This window comes from Panthera onca, chromosome A2 (assembly GCF_046562875.1).
Source record: "Panthera onca isolate mPanOnc1 chromosome A2, mPanOnc1 haplotype 2, whole genome shotgun sequence".
Lineage (NCBI taxonomy): Eukaryota > Metazoa > Chordata > Mammalia > Carnivora > Felidae > Panthera > Panthera onca.
In genome coordinates this window covers 110,500,462-110,521,986 of record NC_138340.1, presented here as the reverse complement: position 1 = coordinate 110,521,986, position 21,525 = coordinate 110,500,462, and the positions used below count along the sequence as shown (strand labels likewise).

Sequence of the window (21,525 nt, the reverse complement as noted above, 5' to 3'; positions counted from 1 at the left end):
ATAAGATTATAAACCTACATTTATAGTACTTGAGGAAAGACTCTGGAGGTCATTATTATAATTATTTTTTTTACTTCAGTTTTAGAAGATAGAGATATAACAGGTACATAGAATACATTTATTTAACTTTATGAAAAGTATTAGGTAAATTAGACTTTTTTTTTTTTTTTTTTTTTTTTAACATGCAGAGCACAGAGCAATTTTGGAATTATCTTAGGTGACAAGAATTTTATTGAAAAGGTAGATGATGAAATCAGTAAAATAAGAGCATTATTACAGTCATGCTTCATAGAACAGAGAAATGCCTTGCCTATTTAGCTACCTGGTTACCTTGTGACCCTCTTCAGCATTAGATTTTTGTTAACCCCTGTGGTAGTGCTTTGCTATTATTATTATTGACTCTCTGTTACTGCCTTACTGCTGCTTTTATCCCTCTTAGTACCAATTGACAGTTTTAAGAGAAGATCTTGTCATATCAGAGTCACCATTTTCGCTAGGCTACCTATGTTATTTGATAGAGCTTTTCTGCCAGGTCATCTCACAGAACATTAAACCGGCTATAGAAATCCACCATTATAGCGGTCTCTGGTCTATCATGGTGGGGGTCATTTATGTGAATCAGAACATGGTACTGTATTCTTAAGGAATCCTTCAGAAGATCCTTTAAGGTATGGTAGGCAGGTAGGACTTTTTTGAGAAAAGTCCAAGAAGGGAGGCATTATATCAGGTGAATACCTTGCTTGTCTTGAAGTTTTATATTTTGACATAGTTACTACATTTGCTTTAGGTGCTGCTTTATGGATTTCTGGGGTCTTAGGAGAAAACCATTTTATATTCCAAGTTTACGTCTTTCATGTAGTTAGAAAAATTTGCAAGAGACTTCCAAAGGGTTGCTTTAAGAGTAAATACATGTTTGAATTTGTTGTGTATGTACACATAAACACACCCCTCACACTGTCATCTCGAGTTAACTTTTAAGCCATTTGAATATGGGAGATCTATAATCCAATTCCATCTTTTCAAAGTGAGTAAACAAAAGTTGAGAGACATTTTGATTGCCCAGATTTGCACGATATCTTAGAGGAGAGCTATGATTAGAAACCGGAATTCCTAACTACTTCTGCCTTACAGTGTGTAGTGCCTATTTAGTGACTTAGAAAAACAAAAACAGCTTCTGTATTCCTGGCATTAATCTAATCTTGTTTAGGACTTTCCAGTTGGGAATCTTAATTGTAAGAAACAGAAATATACCCCAGCTACCTCATATAAAAAGGAGAATTCAGGGAAGTAAAATGAAACACAGCTGGTCCTGTGGGAACTGAAAAGCTGACTGAGATCTCAACTCTCTCAGTCTCTCTCCTCCTCTTCTTTCTCTCCTTCCCTCCCTTTCTTCCTCACCCTCTCTCCTCCCCAATCCTTCTTTCTCCTTCTCTCCCACTTTGTCTTTCTTTCTCTCACAGGTAACCACAAAGTCTCATCTCAGCTTTGCAGGGTGTATTTGCTTCATTTTCAGTTTTTGTCTCAGTTGGTTTCCTGGCTTACTCATTGGCTTATCTGTTCCTTAAAATAGCCACCTCAGCCCCAGAATGTACATATTCTTTTTCAGGTCCATTGCCCACCATTGGCTGGCTACAATTTGTACTTTTTTAAGTTACTGACAGAGAGCCTAGCTCAGATCACTGATGAAGTCAGGTCTCACAAGGTATACATTGTCTGCTAAACAGTAAGTTGACTTCCTTTGTGTCATAGAAAGGAAGTTGACTTCCTAGAGATACCTGGTCTAGACCATGGTGAGGTTGGGGGAGGGAAACGTAAGTAGGATAATAGGATTCTTAGAGCTGTGGATGAAAGGATGGGATGAGTAGATGTAACCTGCTTTTTACATATGTAACAATTACTGGCTTTATATTTCAAATAAAAATTATTTTGTCTTGTTCACTCCTAAATAATTGGATGGCAAAGACTGAAAAGATCTTAGCATGGGACATCATATCCTATACATTTGTGCATTAAGTTCCATTAATTGTGAATGAATCTCTGAAATGATAACTTGAGATACTTGATAATTCTTATTATCACTTCTAGACACATGCTTCTAGGGGCTATTTCTTTTTAGGTGTTTTTTTTTTTTTTGGGGGGGGGTCAGTTCTATTAGAAAAGGAGCCTCCTCCTGAATTCATTCATATATTCATATTCATACATATCACAGACTCTGAATTGTATTATGTTCCAGGAATTTTGGTAGCTATGAAGAGATAACGTTGAACATGATACCTAAGTTCCGTGCGGTAAAAGAACTTTAAATTTTGGAAACAGCTATACCTCTTGCAATTAATTAGAGATCCGACTGTCTTTGTACCTTTGAACCCTTCAGCTACTGCTCAGTCACACCTATTTGACGTGTCTTCTTTTTACTAGGTTTTTTTCCTAGACCCTGGCATACATACAAATCTCTTCCCACTTATTCCTAAAACTACTGCAGTGTTGTTCTATGCTTACTACTCTATTATGCTGCTCTCAGTAAAATCATCAGTTACCATTTGTTGTCAAGTCCCCTGGACACTGCTGATAACTTCTTTCTTATGGAGATACTGTTAGCTTCTAGGACTCCACTGAGTTATGGGTTCTTTTTGTCTTTTTAAGCTTGCCTTCTCAGCCCTGGTCATGGGCTTCATTTTTCTTTTTCTGCCCTTTAAAATGTTGATGTTACCAGTATTTCAGTTTTGACTTGATGCTCTCTTCATGATCTACTTCATTCTAATTTATAAGATTACTATTTGTGTGACAGTAACTTCAAATTCTGTATCTGTAGCCAGAGTCCTTGAAAATAACTTGTATTACTATATTCAGTTGCTTGCAGATTATCTTCACTTGAGGTCTTGTATATTACCCTCAACATGCCCCTTAATGAACTTGACTTCTTCATCTACAAAACAAAACAATAAACATTCCCCCAACCCTGTTGTCCTCGGTGTTGTTTTGGGTGACTGGTTGTTCAGCCAGTTACTACTGAAGCTTAAAAAGCTATGATGATGGCTCTTTCTCATGCTCCATGCAGTTACGCACAAGGTTTATTGCTTGAGTCATCCACATACTTCTCCAGTCTATAGACTTTGGTCCATCCACCCTACCTTTGCCCTGTTTCTGACTTTTAGATAACATGACTGTAATTGCCCTTCATAGGTTTTTCTGTCTCCAGTTTTGAAATCTTGCAGGTAGTTGATAGAATGGTTTAAACTTGAGTATCGTGTATACTTCTTACAGTCTACTTTATAAAAACAACCTTCACTGGACTCCCCATGGAAGCGTTTCTTGCTTCAGTGCCTATTCCTGTCGTCTTTTTATCAGGTTCCCTGTTCTTCATCTGACTATGGCCTGTTACTCTCTGAGACTAATCTTAGGTATCACCTGTTTCAGGTTGCTTCCTCTGATTTGTTGTCCTTTCTCCTCTTCATGCTGGATCAGATCACTTATTGCCTTGCAATAGCTGATGCATTTCTATCATTTTACTTACTGCATTTTTTTATATTTGTATATATGTGATTCTTTTCACAAGACTGTGAGCTTCTTGAGGCATGAACAGTGCTTTACTTATCTTTGAAACCGCAGAACTTGGCTATGGTGGGCACATGATAGATCTTAGTAAATGTTTAGTCAATTAATGAAAGAAGCTTCCAGTCTAGAAAGGCACATACATATGAATAACTCTGTAGAATTAAAAAAGAAAAATTTAATGTTTATTTTTAAGAGAGAGAGTGCAAGCGGGGGAGGGCAGCGAGAGAGGGAGACACAGAATCCAAAGCAGGCTCTAGGCCCTGAGCCATCAGCACAGAACCTGATGCAGGGCTAAAACTCACGAGCCATGAAATTATGACCTGAGCGAAAGTCGGACGCTTGACTGACTGAGCCACCCAGGTGCCCCTGTAGAATTTTAAATAGTGCTGTGTAGACAGAGAATGCAGGGACTGAACATTCTCTCTATGGAGAGAGATGTGCTTGTGAGGGAGGACTTGTTTCATGGAACATGTAAGTTTGAGCTGGTACTTGAGGGGAATTTGATAGAGATTCTTGCTAAAGAGGAAAGATAATCCATCCTAAAGGATACACAGAAGAGAATGAGTTCTGCTCATGGAATAGCCAGGTATTTCAGAATCTTTTCAAAGGTCATTTTGGCAGTAAGGAGGATAGAAAAGAGGGGAGGCAGAAATTGTAGTCTTGCAGGCTATAGTGAAGGTCTTGCCTAAGGCTTTAATGGTGAAGAGGGGAAGGACCCAAGAGATATTTAGGATATAAAATGTAATTGGTTGGATGTGACAGTTCCAAGAGGGGACAGTCCAAGATAACTCTGAGATTTATCTTTTCAGTAATTGGATAGGCACTGATGCTTCTTTTAAGTAAGGGAATATAGGAGATATTTAAGGTATGTAATGAGTTTAATTTTAGACATGATGAATTTGAGGTACCCATGAGAACCTTAGGCAGAAATGTTAAGTATGCAGTTCAGTGTAAGTTTTAGAAACTTAAGAGGCATATGTGGGCTGGAGGCACAGTTCTGAAAGTCACAGACAGTACATAAGAGGTAGTGAAAAGTGGTGGATTAGAAAACAAAGTTACTCAGGGATTGGATGTATAGAAGATTCTATGACAGTGAAAACAGAATCCTGGGAATTGCAGGCTTTTTTTTTTTTTCTTCTTTTTTTTTTTTTTCTTAAAGATGATCAGGGCATATGTACAGAGCAGTATTAATTTTCCTTGATCCCTTTACTTATTTTGAAGGAGAGAGAGAGAGAGAGGGAGGGAGCACAAGTAGGGGAGGGGCAGAGAGAGAGGGAGAGAGAGAATCCTAAGCAGGCTTTACTCTCTGCACTAAGACCAATAATGGGGGTCGATCCCAGGACTGTGAGATCATGACCTGAGCTAAAATCACCAGTTGGGGCACCTAACCTCCTGAGCCACCCCATCGCCCCTCCTTTTATCCTTAACCACTTTAACAGATTTCAGAAGTTTCCTGTTTGTCATCCCTATTTGTGATTTCCTAATTTTTTTTCCTTCCTTTTTTTACCCATTGGATTCTTCTAGAGACTATTAGCTTATTCTTCTTTAAAGTGTTTGTTGTCAGACTAAACTAGGGAAAAGGAAAGTCCTGACTTAGATATGTGAATTCAGGTCTCTTCCATGAAATGGGCACATGCATTTATACCTTTGCTTCCACTAAGTAATAGACTGTTGCCATTTTTAAAACATGTTACTCTTGGTTTATCTTCTGTTTTCCCACTTTTGATAATGACATAGTTATAGGTCAACATTTGGCATCTTTAAAACAGCTGTGAAGTTCTGACGATAAATTACATCTTGGACCCAGAATCAGATAAACCTTAGCAGGTGTTGGTACTGTGGCAATACTGAGGACTTCCTGGCTCATTTTCATGGGGGTTATTGCCACTCAATTTTATCTCATTGTTCCCTTGCAGGCATGTTATTCTTTGATATCCAAATTTTTCATTTTTCAAGAAAAGCCTGAAATTCTGATTTGTATGTGATGTTTTAAATGTTTATTAAGAATTAAAAAAAAAATCATTTGTTGGCCAAATAAAACACACCACTTTTTCATCCCTTTCTCCAGCCTTAAATTGTTTATAACAAAGATCAACCAGAGATCAACCAAAGATCTCAGAATCACCTACTGAGATATTTGAGATATATTTGGTTCTATTGCATATTAGGATAAGAGAGGAAACTTGACTGGAAGCCACAGAAGACTATGGTGGAAAAGGAGACAGGTTCAATCCCTTAGTTTGGAAGATTGAATAATAATTGGGTCATGAAGTCAAATGGGCTGAGACTTACTCCACATGCAGTAAGTATTCTGACAGTGAATTTTCCTTACCCTCTGCTCCTTGTTTGCTGAGGTCTTGATTCTGAACACTTAGGGAGGATATTTTTCTATTATTTTATGCTGAATATTTAAGTACAGAATTAAAACACCCTCCTCCTCTCTCTCTCTCTCTCTCTCTCTTTCTGTGTCTCTTTGTTTCTGTCTCTGTCTTTCTCACACCCTTCCCACTCTACTTTGTTGTTTTGCCCCAAGAATGCAACCCAAATAAATAATGTTTCTGTCAGTTTCAAGTTCAGAACACCTAATTTGTTAGGGCTTACGGTATTATCTTGATTTATTTCTTTTTGTTGAGTCAATTTTTATAGGAAGTCTCCTACTCATTCCATGGGAAAATCAGAGAGATATATTGGAGCTTACCTTTGGCTTTTCTGCTTTTTCTTCATGGGAGGGAGGAGTTATGATTCTTGCAAGTGGAACTGTCATAGTTTTGATTGTGCATGTTTTAGCAACAGCTTTTTCTCGTAAGTAAATAAATTTCATTGGTATAAAAATTAGAACTTACAATTAAAAATTATATTTAAGGGGCACCTGGGTGGTTCAGTCGGGTGAGTGTCCAGCTTCAGCTCAGGTTATGATCTCATGGTTCCTGAGTTTGGGCCCCGCCTAGGGCTCTGTGCTGACAGCTCAGAGCCTGGAGCCTGCTTCAGATTCTGTGTTCCCCTCTCTATCTGCCCCTCCCCACTCATGCTCTGTCTCTTTCTGCCTCTCAAAAATAAAGAAAACTAATAAAAAATTTTTAAAAAATTATATTTAAAATAGTGCCACAAAATGTTAGAATTTGATGATTAATTTTTGAATTCACTGGCTTTTCACCGTATCATAGTAGATTATAAGAGGTATTTATTTACTAGGAGCCTTGAATAAGGGAAGTGTAATTTTCTTTGGGTGGAGAGGGGACTCTAAGTGGAATTGAAGTATGTGCTGGTATATTATATCAACCAAAATTTTGATGATCTAATAATTATCCATATTTAGGTGATACATATTTTTTATATGTTTGTAGTTTATCTTAGAGTTTTCTGTGTCAGAGTGGTTGATCTCTAGTTTCCTATACTAAGATGAGAGATTATGAAATTTGTGAAGTGAATTTAAATAGTTAATTTTAATATATAAAAATAGTTTTGTGTTTTTTTTTTTTTACATTTTATTAAAAGTTGCATGAATTTTGAGTTTGACTTTTAGCATTTGTTCTTTTATGACTGATGGCATCTTGTTATCATTTTCTCTCTTTGTGAAATCATTTTGTACTTGTGATTATTTATATGCAGTTTTTAAAAGATTTTTCGGTGAGCAATTTTCAGTTTACGAATTGGGGGAAAGGTATAGAGATTCCTATCTGTTTTCTGCTCTCATATACATGTAGTCTCCCTTATATATCTCTCACAAGAATGGTAGATTTTGTGGAGGCTAAACTTAAATTGATGCATGATAATCACCCAAACTCTAGTTTACCTTGGGGTTCACCTTTGTTCGTGTTGTACATTTGGTGGGTTGCAGCAGAAGTATAATAACATATCCATCATAATATCATCCAGGGTGTTCTCAGTCCCCTAAAAATTCTCTGTACTCTTTACTTGTTCATCTTCCTATCTTGTCTCCCTCAACCACTGATGTTTTTATTGTCTTCATAGTTTTGCCTTTTGTAGAATGTTATATAGTTGGAATCATACTGTATGTAACTTTTTTATATTAGCTTTTTTAACATTGTAACACACATTTAAGGTTCTCCATGTCTTTTCATGGTTAGATAGCTCATTTCTTTTTAGTGGTGAATAATATTCCATTGTTTGAACGTACCACAGTTTTATCTACTCAGCTACTTTAGGACATCTTGGTTGCTTCTAAGTTTTGCCAGTGATGAATACACTTGCTTTAAATAAATTCTGTGCAGGTTTTTATAGGCATGTTTTCATTCCTTGTGGGTAAATACCAAGGAGCATGATTTCTGGATCATATGGTAAGAGTATATTTAGTTTTGTAAGAAATTGCCAAATTGACCTCCAGAATGGCATTTTACCTTTCCACTAGCAGTGTATGAGATTTCCTGTTGTCCCACGTCATGTCAGTATTTGGTGTTGTCAGTGTCCTGGATATTGGCCATTCTGATAGATGTGTGGTGGTATCTCATTGTGGTTTTAATTCACATCTCCCTGATGACATATGATGTAGAATATCTTCTCACATGGTTATTTGCGTGTATATCTTCTTCAGTGAGGTGTCTATTAAAGTCTTTGGCTCATTTTTTAATTAGGATTGTTTGTTTTCTTATTTTTGAATTTTAAGAGTTCTTTGTATATTCTGGATAACTCCTTTATCTGATGTGTCTTTTGCAAATATTTTCTCCTAGTCTGTGGCTGATCTTTTACTTATTGTGATACTATCTTTTGCTGAACAGAAGTTTTTAATTTTAATGAAGTGCAGTTTATCATTTATTTCTTAATGGGTTGTCTTTGGTGTTGTAGCTAAAAAGTCATCATCATGCTCAAGGTCATGTAGGTTTTCTCTTATGTTTTCTTCTGGAGTTTTATAGTTTTGTCTTTTACTTTCAGGTCTTTGATCTATTTTGAGTTATTTTTTATGACAGTTATAAGATATGTTGTCTTAAATTCATTTTTTTTTTTTTTTTGCATATGGATGTTTATTTTTCCCAGTATCATTTGTTGAAAAGAATGTCTTTGATTATGTGTAGTTTTTTGGAAGTTCTTGAATAGAGCATTTATCTCTCACAACTTACTTTGTTGCCATTTATAAATGGAATCTTTAAATATATTTAGGGATAACATTATAAATAGACTTGAGCATTGGGCTTAAATTCAGTAAACAAATGATATTCTCTGTCCTACTTTTAAATCCAAGGGTACTTTCTCTTGAATAGCCTTAGCATCTGTGAATCTTTGTTCAGTTGGAGTTTTTATTTTTGGAAATTACCAGAACTTTAGTGAATAAAGTTTGTAATCAGTTTTGGGTAATACCATTTTGATGGAAAAAAAGTAGCTGACTGTAAAGAAAAGAGATTGATTTTCTTAACTGCAAAATTGCCTTTTGAAGGCAATTTCAAAGGAGTTTGCTCTAGAGGCTTTATCTTTTCTATATTTCCACTTTGTAAATCTTTTTATTGTGATACTTAATCACTGTTCTATGTTGTCATTACAAGTGTATTTTACTTATTTAGTTTGTGAGCATATTGAGGACAGAAACTGATACATCTTTGTATAATTAAGGCCCAGTACATAACTATGTAATTATTATAGAATCATATGAAATCCCCCAAAATAATTATTTTGAATAGTTGTTCTTATATAAAACGTGCACGTAACCACGCAAAAAATAGGATGTTAAAACTCATTACTTAGTTGCATATTTAAAAGAATCTTTTTCTTTTCTTTTTCTTTTCATTTCTTCTCTTTTCTTTTTGAAAGAGACACATGTGAGTAGGGGAGGGGCAGAGAGAGAGGGAGACACAGAATCTGAAGCAGGTTCCAGGCTCTGAGCTGTCAGCACGGTTCCCAACGTGGGGCTCAAAACCATGAACCATGAGATCATGACCTGCACTGAAGTTGGATGCTTAACTGACTGAGCTACCCAGGGGCCCCTAAAAGAATAATAGCCAAGTGTATGTTGCTCTACTGTGAACTAATGATAGGAAATTTTTAATCCCAAATTATTTTCTGGGGTGTAAACATGGAGCATGTTTGTGGGCTGTTTATTTTGTGAAGTGGTTACTTAAGAAATTCAAGTACATTTGCTATGTACGTAAATTTTGTGATTATTGTGTATGTTTAAACAATTTTTTAATAAAGCATTTCAAGCATTAAAAGTAGAAAGATTAATGAATTCCCTATCCTCATGCCCAGCTTAGACATTTATCAACACATGGGCAGTTACGTTTTATCTATATGTTTTTTCACTTTTTCCCCAGTCTCTACTTACAGAATTATTTTGAAGTGTATTCTAGATATAGAATTTAATCTGTAAATAATTCCTCATGTGTCTGTAAAACATAAAGATTCTCTTTGTTAAAATATAACCATAATGTCATTCTACCAAGTAAAAAATAAGCAGTAACTTAATATCATTAAATATCCAGAAAATATTAAGAATTACCCATTACCCATTTCTCTTTTCCTTCCTCATCCTTTTTTCTCTTTTCCTTTCTCCACTGTATTTCCTTTAAAATCAAGTTGAATAAGCTCTACATATTGCAATTTTACCCACAGATTCTCCCAAACCCTCTTCCTTCCTCCCTTCCCCCCTTCCCCCCTTCTCTTATATGGGTTTTCTCTTACCCTTCATTTGTTGAAGGAACTCTGTGTTTTTTGCCCTTTAGTGTTTCTCACAGTCTCGAGTTTTTGCTTAGGTCATCTCCATGGTGTACTGTAACATTTTCTCTAGTCTTCTGATTTCCTGAAATCAGATTCAGGTTTGATTCCCCCTCCATACAAGAATATTTCATAGATGGTGGTGTGTTTTTTTCTTTCAGGAAGCATATGATATCTGGTTTGTGTTCGTTCTTTCTCTCCCTCCCTCCTTCCCTTCTTCCTCTGCTAGACCTCTAATATATTAAGGATTGCAATATGGTGCTATTCTGATTCAATCATTTCTTCTTTATTATATGGAATATTTCCTTAAAGAGAAATTAAATTTTCATAAACTGTCTGATTACCCTGATAAATGCTTAACTCTGTGCCACTTTTCAAACAGAGTTGCACCCTTTAAAGGTCATTAATGGAATTTAAAAAAAGTCTTCATATTTTCATGAACTCAAATATTTGAAGTGCTCCCGTCCACTGCAGTTACTAATCTTAGTGATGCCATCTTTAACCGATTAAAGCGTTTTCAGGTTGTCTTGAGTCCTTTTTTTAAAGTTTATTTGTTTGGGGGGCTCAAACCCATGAACCGTGAGATCATGCATGACCTGAGCCAAAGTCAAGAGCCTGACTGAACCACCCAAACGCCTCTCCTGAGTCCTTCTGACTTGTCCTCAGTGGTCTATAGTAGCTTTCTGGTATATCAAGGTACGCAGGCCCAGTTTAAACTTATTTCCTTCCCCAGTCTTGGAATCAACCATTGCTTCAATAGCCCTGGTTTGCTTTAGTGGAACTGTCAACACTATTTTTCTACTGAAGCACACTATTAGATTTTCATTGTTATTGTTATTAGAGTGCATATCACTAATGATCCACAGTTGAATAACTGTATTGTAAAATCACTTAAAATAGTTTCTCTGTGTGGTTATTCCACATTAGTAGTATATAGTTAGATTGATTTTACTTTGCTTTTGATGGTGTAAACGTATTTATACCATTACAAAATCAGATCCACACAACAAAGTATTTTTAGATGTCTAGTTCTTATAATTGTCTCCTCTACCTCCATTTTCTTCATTCCTCATAAATCATTTAAAAAAGTATCTGTATATACTTATATTAAAAAAATAAGCAAATGTGTGTTTATTTATAACTCTCTTTCTTAGGTGAATGATAGCTATACATACTTTACTAATATGTAGTTGAATTCAGAATAATCAGGGTCAATATGCTGATACCAAAAAAAAATGCAGTTTGTGTAGAATACATAGAACTGGTATTTTCCGTTCTGATATCTTGATGGATTCTAGTAGCACATAATTAGAAATTTAACTGTCTTATTCTTTGGTACGTTTAAAATTTTTGCGTTAATCAGTTATTTTTTAGGGAATACTTTTCCTTTTTGTATGTCATATATATATACGACATGTGTACACATATGTCATCTATATACACACATATGTTTGTCTCCTTCATAAACAAATTAAAAATAGACCTTTATCTGCCAAATGGAAACATTAGGAAAAGAATCTATTTTGCTTCTTTTTGATGGAGATTGAAGGTTTATTATTTAAACATATCTCTATTATTTTTGAGATTTATTACTTACATAGACTCCAAAACAGTATGTGTAACTAGAAATATGTAGTCTCTGAAAATCTCTTTTGATTAATTTATTTCATTCTTGTGTATCTACTAGAGACCTTTTATTAGAAATTCGGGAAACTTTGATAAAGTAGTTTTTCAATTTGAGGCTTTGAGTATTTATTGGAAGTCTGTCAGGACTATTCTTTGCTATACTGCCTCATCCACATTTTAAATAATTTTATGATTTTTCCTGTATAAGAGAAAGTGTTCAGTTAATACAGTCTTTTGTTTTCTTTTGTTTTCAATACTACAGTTACATCAAGACTCCAATTCAGTGATTCCCAGTGTATGGGCTGTGGGGATCAGAAGAGGGTCTGCAGCCTATAACGTAGTTTGTATCCTGAATAAACAAATGCATATTATGAATGTACCTGCTATTGTTTTCAAACTGTGTATAGGTATGTGGTAATTGACAGTAATCTAGTTTAAAAAACAGTAATTTATTGTAGCTTGTATATTCTTTGTCATTGGATGCTAGGAGTCCTGATTGTGTATAATTGTGTGGTAGTCTATGACCTTTTATAACTACTGCTCTAATAAAAAGTGAAGGGTTTGTTCAAGCGGTCATCTGTATATTTGTATATAATTCATTCTTGAAAATCTGTAACAGTTGAACAATACACTTTTCTTGTAAGGGAGAAGGTTCTATTACCAGAGAACTAAAAATACACACCCCCGATTGGGAGAGGTAGGAGAAACTCCACAAGTATCCAGTGGCTGTTACCTTTGCAGGTTGGGTATTCAGCCATCTTGGAGACCAGGGTCATTGACTGAGGTGTCTACCCTTTCCACAGGCCCTCTATCTCCCCTGGCTCAATACACCCGATCACAGTAGTCTTTAACTATCCTCCCAAGAATATACTAGGTATCTTAAGTAAGAGTGAGTGGAAGAGGGTCTTTATTCCTGTGTCCCTGGAGTGTGAAAAGCGGGGTTTGGGACCAGTTGCCCCAGCAAATGTACTCATGATCCCTGTGTGGCTCCTGTTCTGTGACTTCCTCCCTGAAAAGGAAATAATAAGGTGGGATGCCGTGAGCATGTGTTGAGGCAGCCTAAGGAAAGCTTTTTTGTACATCAGTCTCGTGGAAGAACAAAGTCCAGCTTTTTGAGTGATTTTTGAGAGTGGGAATTTGGTATGGTTTGTACTAGAAAGAATGTATAGCTCTGCTTAAAGCCATAAGGTGAGGGGTGGAGGAGCACTTCAATTTAGGCTGCTTTTCCTTTTCACTTTTCCTAGACCTTCTTCCTTTCTTGCCATTTCCCCTTTCCCCTCCTTTTCTCCCTTCCCCTTTCCTTCCATCCCCTTCGTTTTACTTCTCTAGTTAGTAAATTAAATAGTTACATAATTAGTGAACAACTTCTTTGTACCAGGCTTTGGTTAAATTATTATATAATGTTGAATAAGACAAGGTTCCTATAGTTACAATAAGGCCACTCTTCTTATGAGTACTTATTTTTTTTGTTAAGTAAAGTTTCATAAGAAGTAAGATTTCATAAGAAATCATATGACTTCTGTGACCCAAATTGGCGCTGAAGTAGTATCAGTTTTAAGATACTCATCCCTATCTGTCTGGCTGCCCTATGCCATATAATGTGTTCAGATATACCAGGTCATTATAACTCTGAGGGTGGTTGACCCATTCTAGTGAGACTTACATCACAGTCTGACGTCCATGTTGTGGGAGCTCTGACCATCTGTTTTTTATGTGATCTAAAATAAAATAGCTGTTTCCACTTAGTCCCATTCTCCTATAGCCAGGAGAATCTGGGTCTGGCTTTGCATTGAAATAGCTGTGTCATTATGAAGAAAGTTACTTAATCAATCTATTACAGTTAGATTTGACTTGAGAGTCCACTTACTGTGCTAATGGGAATTTTGGATCAAAGAGAGTGATTTTGCAGAGGTTACACAGAATGTTAGTGGTAAACTGACTCTATTTTCTTTGTGTTCTTACTACTATATGATGCTACCCTTACTATCATAAGAGACTATGGTGAGGAACAGATGAAATAGATATCAACAGGACTTGATAGGCATAAAATATTACAGGGAAAATTATTTCCACTTGCTTCCTGTTGTCAGGAGGCATTATCCTTTCTTGGTTCTTGAACATCTTGGAAGCAGGGGTCAGTTTTTATGTCTATGTGTCCCTGTGCTCAAAGCCACACTGATGTGTATAGGTGTCAGGACATACTCATAAATTGAGACCCTTGAAATTCTTTCCGTTACTTATGTAGGGTATACATGGTTATATTGATTTTCTAATAAAAATTATATACTTATATTCAGACCAGGGATTTATTATATTCATTACAAGACATTTTCTGACTAATATCTTGGGAAGCGTATTAAATTGATTAATTTTTGGATAAAGGGAAGCACTCGTTGATGATTTTAACATTCTTTTCTTTTTGTGATTTAACTTTAGGTAGTTGTCAGTGACAAATTTTAAGGTTTAATAAGGAGCTGGGATTTCCCTAGAATCAAATCTCACTTTTATGCTTACTAGCTTGCATGACCTTGGGCAGTTTTTTATTTTAAGCTTCTCTGTGCCTTGGTTTCTCTCTTGCTAAACTAAGAATAATTGTGATTAAGGTAAAATTGAATACAAGACCAGGGACTCATTTACTCCCCACAACAGCCACATAGGTGAGGAAATTAAGGCATTTGGTGATTACCCAACTAATAAATAGTAAAGGTGAGATTTGCACTCAGTCTAACTCCAAAGTCCATACTTTTGGGGCACTATGCTGTACTAAGTTCTTGATTACTTCATAAAATGTTCTGAGAAATAAATGAGATAGTGTTTAGAATGTTTGGTACAGTTTTGGTTCTCAAAGCTTTTTGAATTTTTGAGTTGTGGAAAAGGTTTTGTGGACCTAGTGATTGAGGAAAATTATAAATAGGTAGTTGTTCTTAGTTCTAAACAGTTCTGATAGCTTGTTAGAAATGAAAGAATCACAGAGATAATGGATCAGCATCTGCATTTTAAGAGTCTGTATTTAAGGTCCTTAAAGTTTGAAAAGCACTAGAGTAGATGATTTTGAAAATTTCTTCCAATGCCTAGTTGATAAGTCCGTGAGTTTAAGGAATCACATAGCATGGGTATTTCGGTGTTGATTATTGTATTTAGAGGAGAAAATGATAATATGTCAAGTATTATTTTAATGTAAATCACTGTAATAGAGATATGTTTCTATTTTTTGGCTTCCATGGTAGGTCAGTTCTTGAGGTAATGAATACTTATTTGAATTTGTAAAAAGTTTCTGATGTGGTACAGAATTATCCTAAATTTTATCATCTTAGGAAATAATTAGAACTCAAGATTTTTATATGGTTATGGTGTAAGATTAGTTGTTTTTCTTAATCTCACCAAATAATAACATTATAATATCAACCAATTACATTATATCTGGGAACACTTGGAATAATATGAAACTTTCTAGTTTTGGACAATTCACTATTCTGGTGTTTCCATGAACAGTTTAATATTAGCTCCTGACTTGCTTGATTTGACATGCTTAATTTTATTAGTCTCTGGAATATAAAAATTTCTTTCACAATTAAAGAAAGGGTCTTCTCTTGTAGAGTTTTAAAACTATGACAGTAATGTCTATTTTGTTCACTGTTAAGTCACTAGTGCCTGGCACATTGTGATAGATATTGACAAGTGTTTGTAGAATGAATGAGTAATAATTCATTTTTTTGATCATTTTGCTACCATTTTCAAATGAGAAGAGACAAGATTCTGAAAACTTATGTTTTAGACATTCGAGCATCTACCATGGTAACTAACTGCTGCATTAAATAATCTTCCCCATATTAACTAACTGTGATTCTTCTTTAAAAATTTTTTTAATTGTGAGATGTATGATTCACATAGAAGAAATATTACATTTATTCAGTTTAAGGCAAACAGTTGATTAAGAAATAGAACCCTACTGAATATTTGAGAAGCCTCCTGTGGGTTGTCCTCCAATTGCATGCTCCCTTCCTTTATCTACAGAGGTAGCCAGTTTGCTTCGTTTCATTTTTTTTTTTTTTAATTTTTTTTAACGTTTATTTATTTTTGAGACAGAGAGAGACAGAGCATGAACAGGGGAGGGGCAGAGAGAGAGGGAGACACAGAATCGGAAGCAGGCTCCAGGCTCTGAGCCATCAGCCCAGAGCCCGACGCGGGGCTCGAACTCACGGACCGCGAGATCGTGACCTGAGCTGAAGTCGGATGCTTAACCGACTGAGCCATCCAGGCACCCCTGCTTCGTTTCATTTTAAAACCTCTTAAAATATCCAAGCAGTAAGTTGTTTAGTTTTGACAAACTGGCTAGCAAGCATAAATCTAACATTGTAAAGAAAGAATAATATTGTAAATATTAGGCCAGATCTCAATGGAGAAGGTAGATTGATTAAAGTATTTGGGTCATAGTCTGGTTTCAGCTTTCCTGAGAGTGTATGAGAACTCTTTGCAGGGAATTCAGTGGATAAAGTTTTGAGTGAATCTTGGGAAATAGCATCTGCTTTCCATAGTTGGGCCTCTGGCAGTACTGTAGTGTGGATCAGGTACTGGATGTTCAGCAGAAGGATTGGACTGCTTTTGTATTTTAAATCCCCATGGTTTACTTTCAGCTCTTAGAAGTCAGAGACCACTTCTGTAGGTGAAATAGTTTCCCCAGCTGATTCAAGGAGGAAATCATGAGGTCAGAGCAGAAACTTCATCAGTGGGTGTTCTGTCCTCTGGTTAAAAAGATAATAGTGGCCAGAATGAGGAAAAAGGATAATAAATACAAATGAACAAGATTGAAGTAGCCTTATATAGAAGAAGAAATATTTAAAATTTCCACAGAGTGACATTAAAGAGGATATGAATAAATGGAAAAACATTACTTGGGGTAGGAAGACTCATTATTATAAATTATACTTAAATAAATCTTTTCTAAGATTTCTGTTCATGTGTCATCTAGCCGAAAGCTTCTTATATAGTCCTATATATATAACTTATATAGCAATCATATGTAATTGCTTTATTTTTCTCCATAGCACTTTTCCCTGGCTGATATAACTGTACATTTATTTATTACTTGTTTTTTCCCCTTCTGGAATGTAAACTTATGCAAATGTGTAAATTTATGAGAGTATGCTTATCTCTCTCTTTTCTAGAAAGTAGCCTTATGAGGATATGTTTTATTCCTTGTGGTTTCCCCAAGCACCTTCAGCTTATAGCACATAAGAAACATTCATTGACTGAGGAATGAATGAATAAATAAAACTGTTCTTTCTCTCATAATCCATAGAACTTACTGTCTATTCCAGTTTTTTGGTCATTAATTTTGTTCACTTTAGCATCTTATAATGCTTTCTATTATTTTCTTTTGGTTCAGTGTCTAATTGTTTCATTCCTGTAAGACATTCTTCTCTGTGCTCCTTGATGGCAGGAATGGGACAAGTGCATCCTTTGTAGGCCTCACAGTACAAGGCAAATGCATGTAGGAACTTACTGAATTGAATACGTTTATTTATTCGTAAGGACTTAAATTGCTAAAATCCAGTTTGCTTTCAACAAAAGGAGTATTTTAAATATATAATACAGTATAATTCTAAACAAAACAGGGTTTTTTGTTTATTTTTAAGGATTGAGAATTTTGGAGATTTTTTTGAGCTCATGGTGTATTTTGGTAACTGAAAATTGGAAGTTGTGCAATTATAATTTTATAAATTTCTATGTAAATTTGAGTAAAATTTTCAGTGAGATGTGGATTTCTTACCTTGAAATTTTAAGTTTTAAAAAATGTTGTTATACTGTATTTCTGTTGGAACTTAGTTTTAAGATGAAATACTCTAAACATGTACAGCTTTGGAGGCTATTTAACCTTTTATATATATGTGTGCATATGTAAATGTTTTTATAAATACTTTTTTTTATCATTTCTCATGCCAGCATATCATTCAACAGTTTGTGTAATGATTGCTTTTGTGCTTTTACATTGCCACTAGATTTTTAAAAAATCATTGCTGATGTAGTATACATCCCTTTCTACATATAGATTCTGTATATTGTTTCTTAGAGATAAGTCTCCAAGAATGTAGTTAACATTTTCAAAAACAAATTATGTAACAAATACTGCAAATAGTACTGTATATGTTGAAAGGATGTAAAAGTTTTGTTTTTTCTTTTCTAATTCATATGGAAATTTATTTATTAAAAATTATTTTCCTTTTCTTTATTTCAGACCAGTCTATCCATATGGGGATGGGGAAGCCTTGGCATTGTCCTTTCTCTAATAACCTTTGGACCCTTTGTAATATTTTATTTGGCATTTTATATCCTCTGCTTTGTGGGTGGGTAAGTATTCTCAAAGATAATCTTATAATTGCTATGTCATACTCTGTTGTTAAAAATTGAAACAAATGACCATGAGACCTCAAGAAGAAGAAAAAAATGACCATGAGAAATGGAAGTATGGTTTGTGAATGCTCTTTTTTGCAAATTATTTTTTACCAAAGTTAAATGAAATAAAATGAAGATACCTGATAAAATAAAAGCAATGTAATGGGGGACACTTGGGTGGCTCAGTCAGTTGAGCATCCGACTTTGGCTTAGGTCATCGTCTCCCAGTTCGTGAGTTCGAGCCCTGTGTCGGGCTCTGTGCTGACAGCTCAGAGCCTGGAGCCTGGTTTGGATTCTGTGTCTCCTCTCTCTCTATCCCTCCCCCCCATTCGTGCTTGTGTGCGCTGTCTCTCTCTCAAAAATAAACAAACATTAAAAAAAAAAAAAAACAATGGTGATTGTTATTTGTATCAGAAATATGCGTAATAATTTTCAAAAAGCTTTCAATTTCCAATGATATAAACTTTTTGTATAATTTGACAGTTTTAAAGAGTTTTTATTCCTTTTAGTGTTATTACCTTTTAGGAGTGAAAAAATTTTAAATCTATTATATTAATAAGTTATATTGAGATGATTCAAGTTTTATATAGTATAGAAGATACTGTTTCATTGATTAGACTTCAAACAATGTTAATTTCCCTTGGGGAATGCTGTTACTTTGTTATAGAAAATTCAAACAACCGATTTTGCCTTTTTCTCTTCATGTTTGTTTGGTTAACAGTGTTTATGCTTTACCTTGAATTGATAATCCTTTACAAGAGAGGTTTCAGTCATGATTTAGTATAGCTTCCTATATGGAGCATTTGGTATCAGATGTGAGTTGTATATGAGAAAATCTATAGAAAACAGAGGTAGATGCTTGTTATTTAGATACTCAAACCAAGGTCGCTTAGCTGAGTATTTTGTTGTTACTATGTGTGTGTGAATGTACATATATGTTTGTGTGTGTGTCTGTATTTTTAAGATACGTTTATGTAATTGTGGAATGAATACCTTTGAGTTCTTTTTTTTTTTTTTTTAAGTTTATGTATTTTGAGAGAAAGCAAGCAAGCACGGGCACCAGTGTGGAGGGTGGGAGAGGGAGAGAATCCCAAGCAGGCTTCTGGCTGTCATCGTGGAGTAGGCTGACATGGGACTCAAATTTTCGAACCGTAGTAAGATCATGACTGAGCCAAAGTCAAGAATTGGGTGCTTAACTGACTCAGCCACCTAGGCACCCTCTTGAGTTCTTTTTAAAAAATCTTTTGAGACCCCAAATATTTGGAAGAGCTATTTGAACCTATAGGTTTAGAGAACTTAGCTGAATTGAATAGCATATATAAACTGTGTCCTGAGAGACTGTGTAAGATACTCAAGAACTGACTTCTAAATGTACATAACACCACCCACCTCTTTCACAATAGGGTTTGAAAGTTATGTGTAGCCATTTTATAGGGAGTGCACCCACTGTTTGTAGAACAAGTGAGAATCAAATCAAACATTTACCTCAAGGACTATTCCTAAAACTATATTTCAGATTGAATATTTTCATCATTATTGCTTAGATATGATACTATATACTGAAGCAATTAGAAATAAGCCATAGGAATTAGATAAGTAAAATTTTGAATATCTTTGTTGATTATAAAGATGACTGAAGACTTTATAGGTCTACAGCCTTCTTTGCTTCATAAATTAGACTTCTTTGTTACAAATTAAGACCAGAGCATCATGGTTGCATAACTATACGGTTGCACCTCTTCTCTATAGGGTCATGAGTGATTTTACCGATTGGAAAGGAGACTGTTTTGACATGTTTCTCTGAAAAGGAGAGATTTCTTCTGTTCACTAAATGAATAAAACTTTGGCAAAAGTGATGGAGAAGGATTTCAGAATATTTTCCAATATTTCATAAAGGGAGGAAATTGCAACTTTATTTGTCAGCAGGAGCTCTAGGATCCTTTGGAAGGTGGAGGAGTGGAGAATCATTTCTCTTACACGAAAGTGCTCCATATAAAGTTTTGGAAAAGGGGAAGGGTGATGAGTCCATTCATTTCAGAGTCATGGTAACTTTTCTTGTTCCCTTTGTGAGTCTGCAGATTTATCAAGAAGTAATCTCAAAATATTTTTTAGACACTTCTAAAGTTCTGTAAATTTTTAGATAAGATGGAATTTTGAAGGGTGTGTGAAGGCCACTAAAACTCTTTGGGTAGATAATATGAAGAGTCACATGGTAGGGTCTGAAATTCTAAGTTGATATTATATCATAAATTGATTGGATGTTCTGTCCCAGGTTGTTGATCTCCATGAAATTCCCTGCTATGGTAAGGGAACTTTAACTTAAATACTAAGGGCTTCCCAAAATTGTCTCAGGGGGTTAATTAAGCATTTCTCAATTAACTCTGTTATGGTCAATGAGTACCATAATTCCTGAATCACATCTTTCCTATATTGTCTTTAACTACAAAGAATGATTGTCTTTTCTTTAATGTAACTTTGTATGGTTTCATGCTTTATGAATTGTAAGAACGAAAATAGGTTTTTAAATATCAATCTTAAGTAAAATAATTACATTCCATATACTAACCATTTCTTAATTTTAGTGCTTTTTTATTGTACAAGTTTTTAAAGTTATTTTTTTCCCCTTAAAAATGCAAGTTTGAGAGGAATTAATACATTTCCTATGGCAACCACCTTTTGTTTTTGTTCTGCAGTTTGCCCTTCTACATTGTTGCTAATGTATATATTTTGCTTATAGTCAAAGCTAATTCCTTATTTTCTAATAAAAAGAAAACTTTTGGAAGGAAGATCATTTAGGGATTTTTTTTGTGTGTTTTTTAAAAAAAATTTTGGGGATGCTATTGATACTATATTATGGGCTACTTCATGTGGTTCTGTTGTATCGGATGATAGAGTCATTTGTAGCATCTGATTTTACTTAAACCTCAAGGCTGAAACTATTAATTAGGTTCTTTGTAAGATCAAACTGTTCCTTCGCTTACTTTCCTACTATCATACTTTGGACAAAGGTTAGTGTTTTATCAGTCTGTTTCATGATAATATTTTTGTTAGCACTGTTAACTTAATGTAAGCATTTTATTGTGTCTGTAAATGTACATATCACTAGATAAAACTGAACTATGGGGCCAGCTTGATTCTTACTAATAATAGCAGATGCAAGACAGGTGAAATTTTTGGTAATTCTGAGGCCAGCTCTTTTAAAAAGAAACAAAAATAGAATTGATGACATGGGCTCATATGACTTGGTTTTCTCCACTCCCCTTTCTGCGTTTGTGGTGCTTATACTAAGGA

General features: G+C 34.9%; 1 protein-coding gene and 1 long non-coding RNA gene across 6 annotated transcripts in view; both read left to right on the top strand.

The window, feature by feature from the left end:
* The window catches only part of SNX13 (sorting nexin 13), a 135,605-nt gene that overhangs the window by 26,266 nt on the left and 87,814 nt on the right, over nt 1-21,525 (top strand). For 4 of the 5 annotated variants that reach the window (XR_013553464.2, XM_078441586.2, XM_060632622.3 and 1 more), the window contains exon 2: nt 18,077-18,189. Coding sequence is in view for 3 of the 5 variants with exons in the window: in XM_078441586.2 (XP_078297712.1) it covers nt 18,077-18,189 (113 nt within the window). In the remaining 2 variants the exon portion in view is untranslated. Of the gene's footprint in view, nt 1-18,076; nt 18,190-18,881; nt 20,538-21,525 lie in introns of those variants that run through there. The other variant, XM_078441588.2, reaches the window with a different exon arrangement.
* On the top strand, nt 193-17,650 carry LOC144615077 (uncharacterized). Its single transcript, XR_013553466.2, has 3 exons — nt 193-5,857; nt 12,104-12,248; nt 15,588-17,650. It is a non-coding gene; the product is annotated as an uncharacterized LOC144615077 (long non-coding RNA).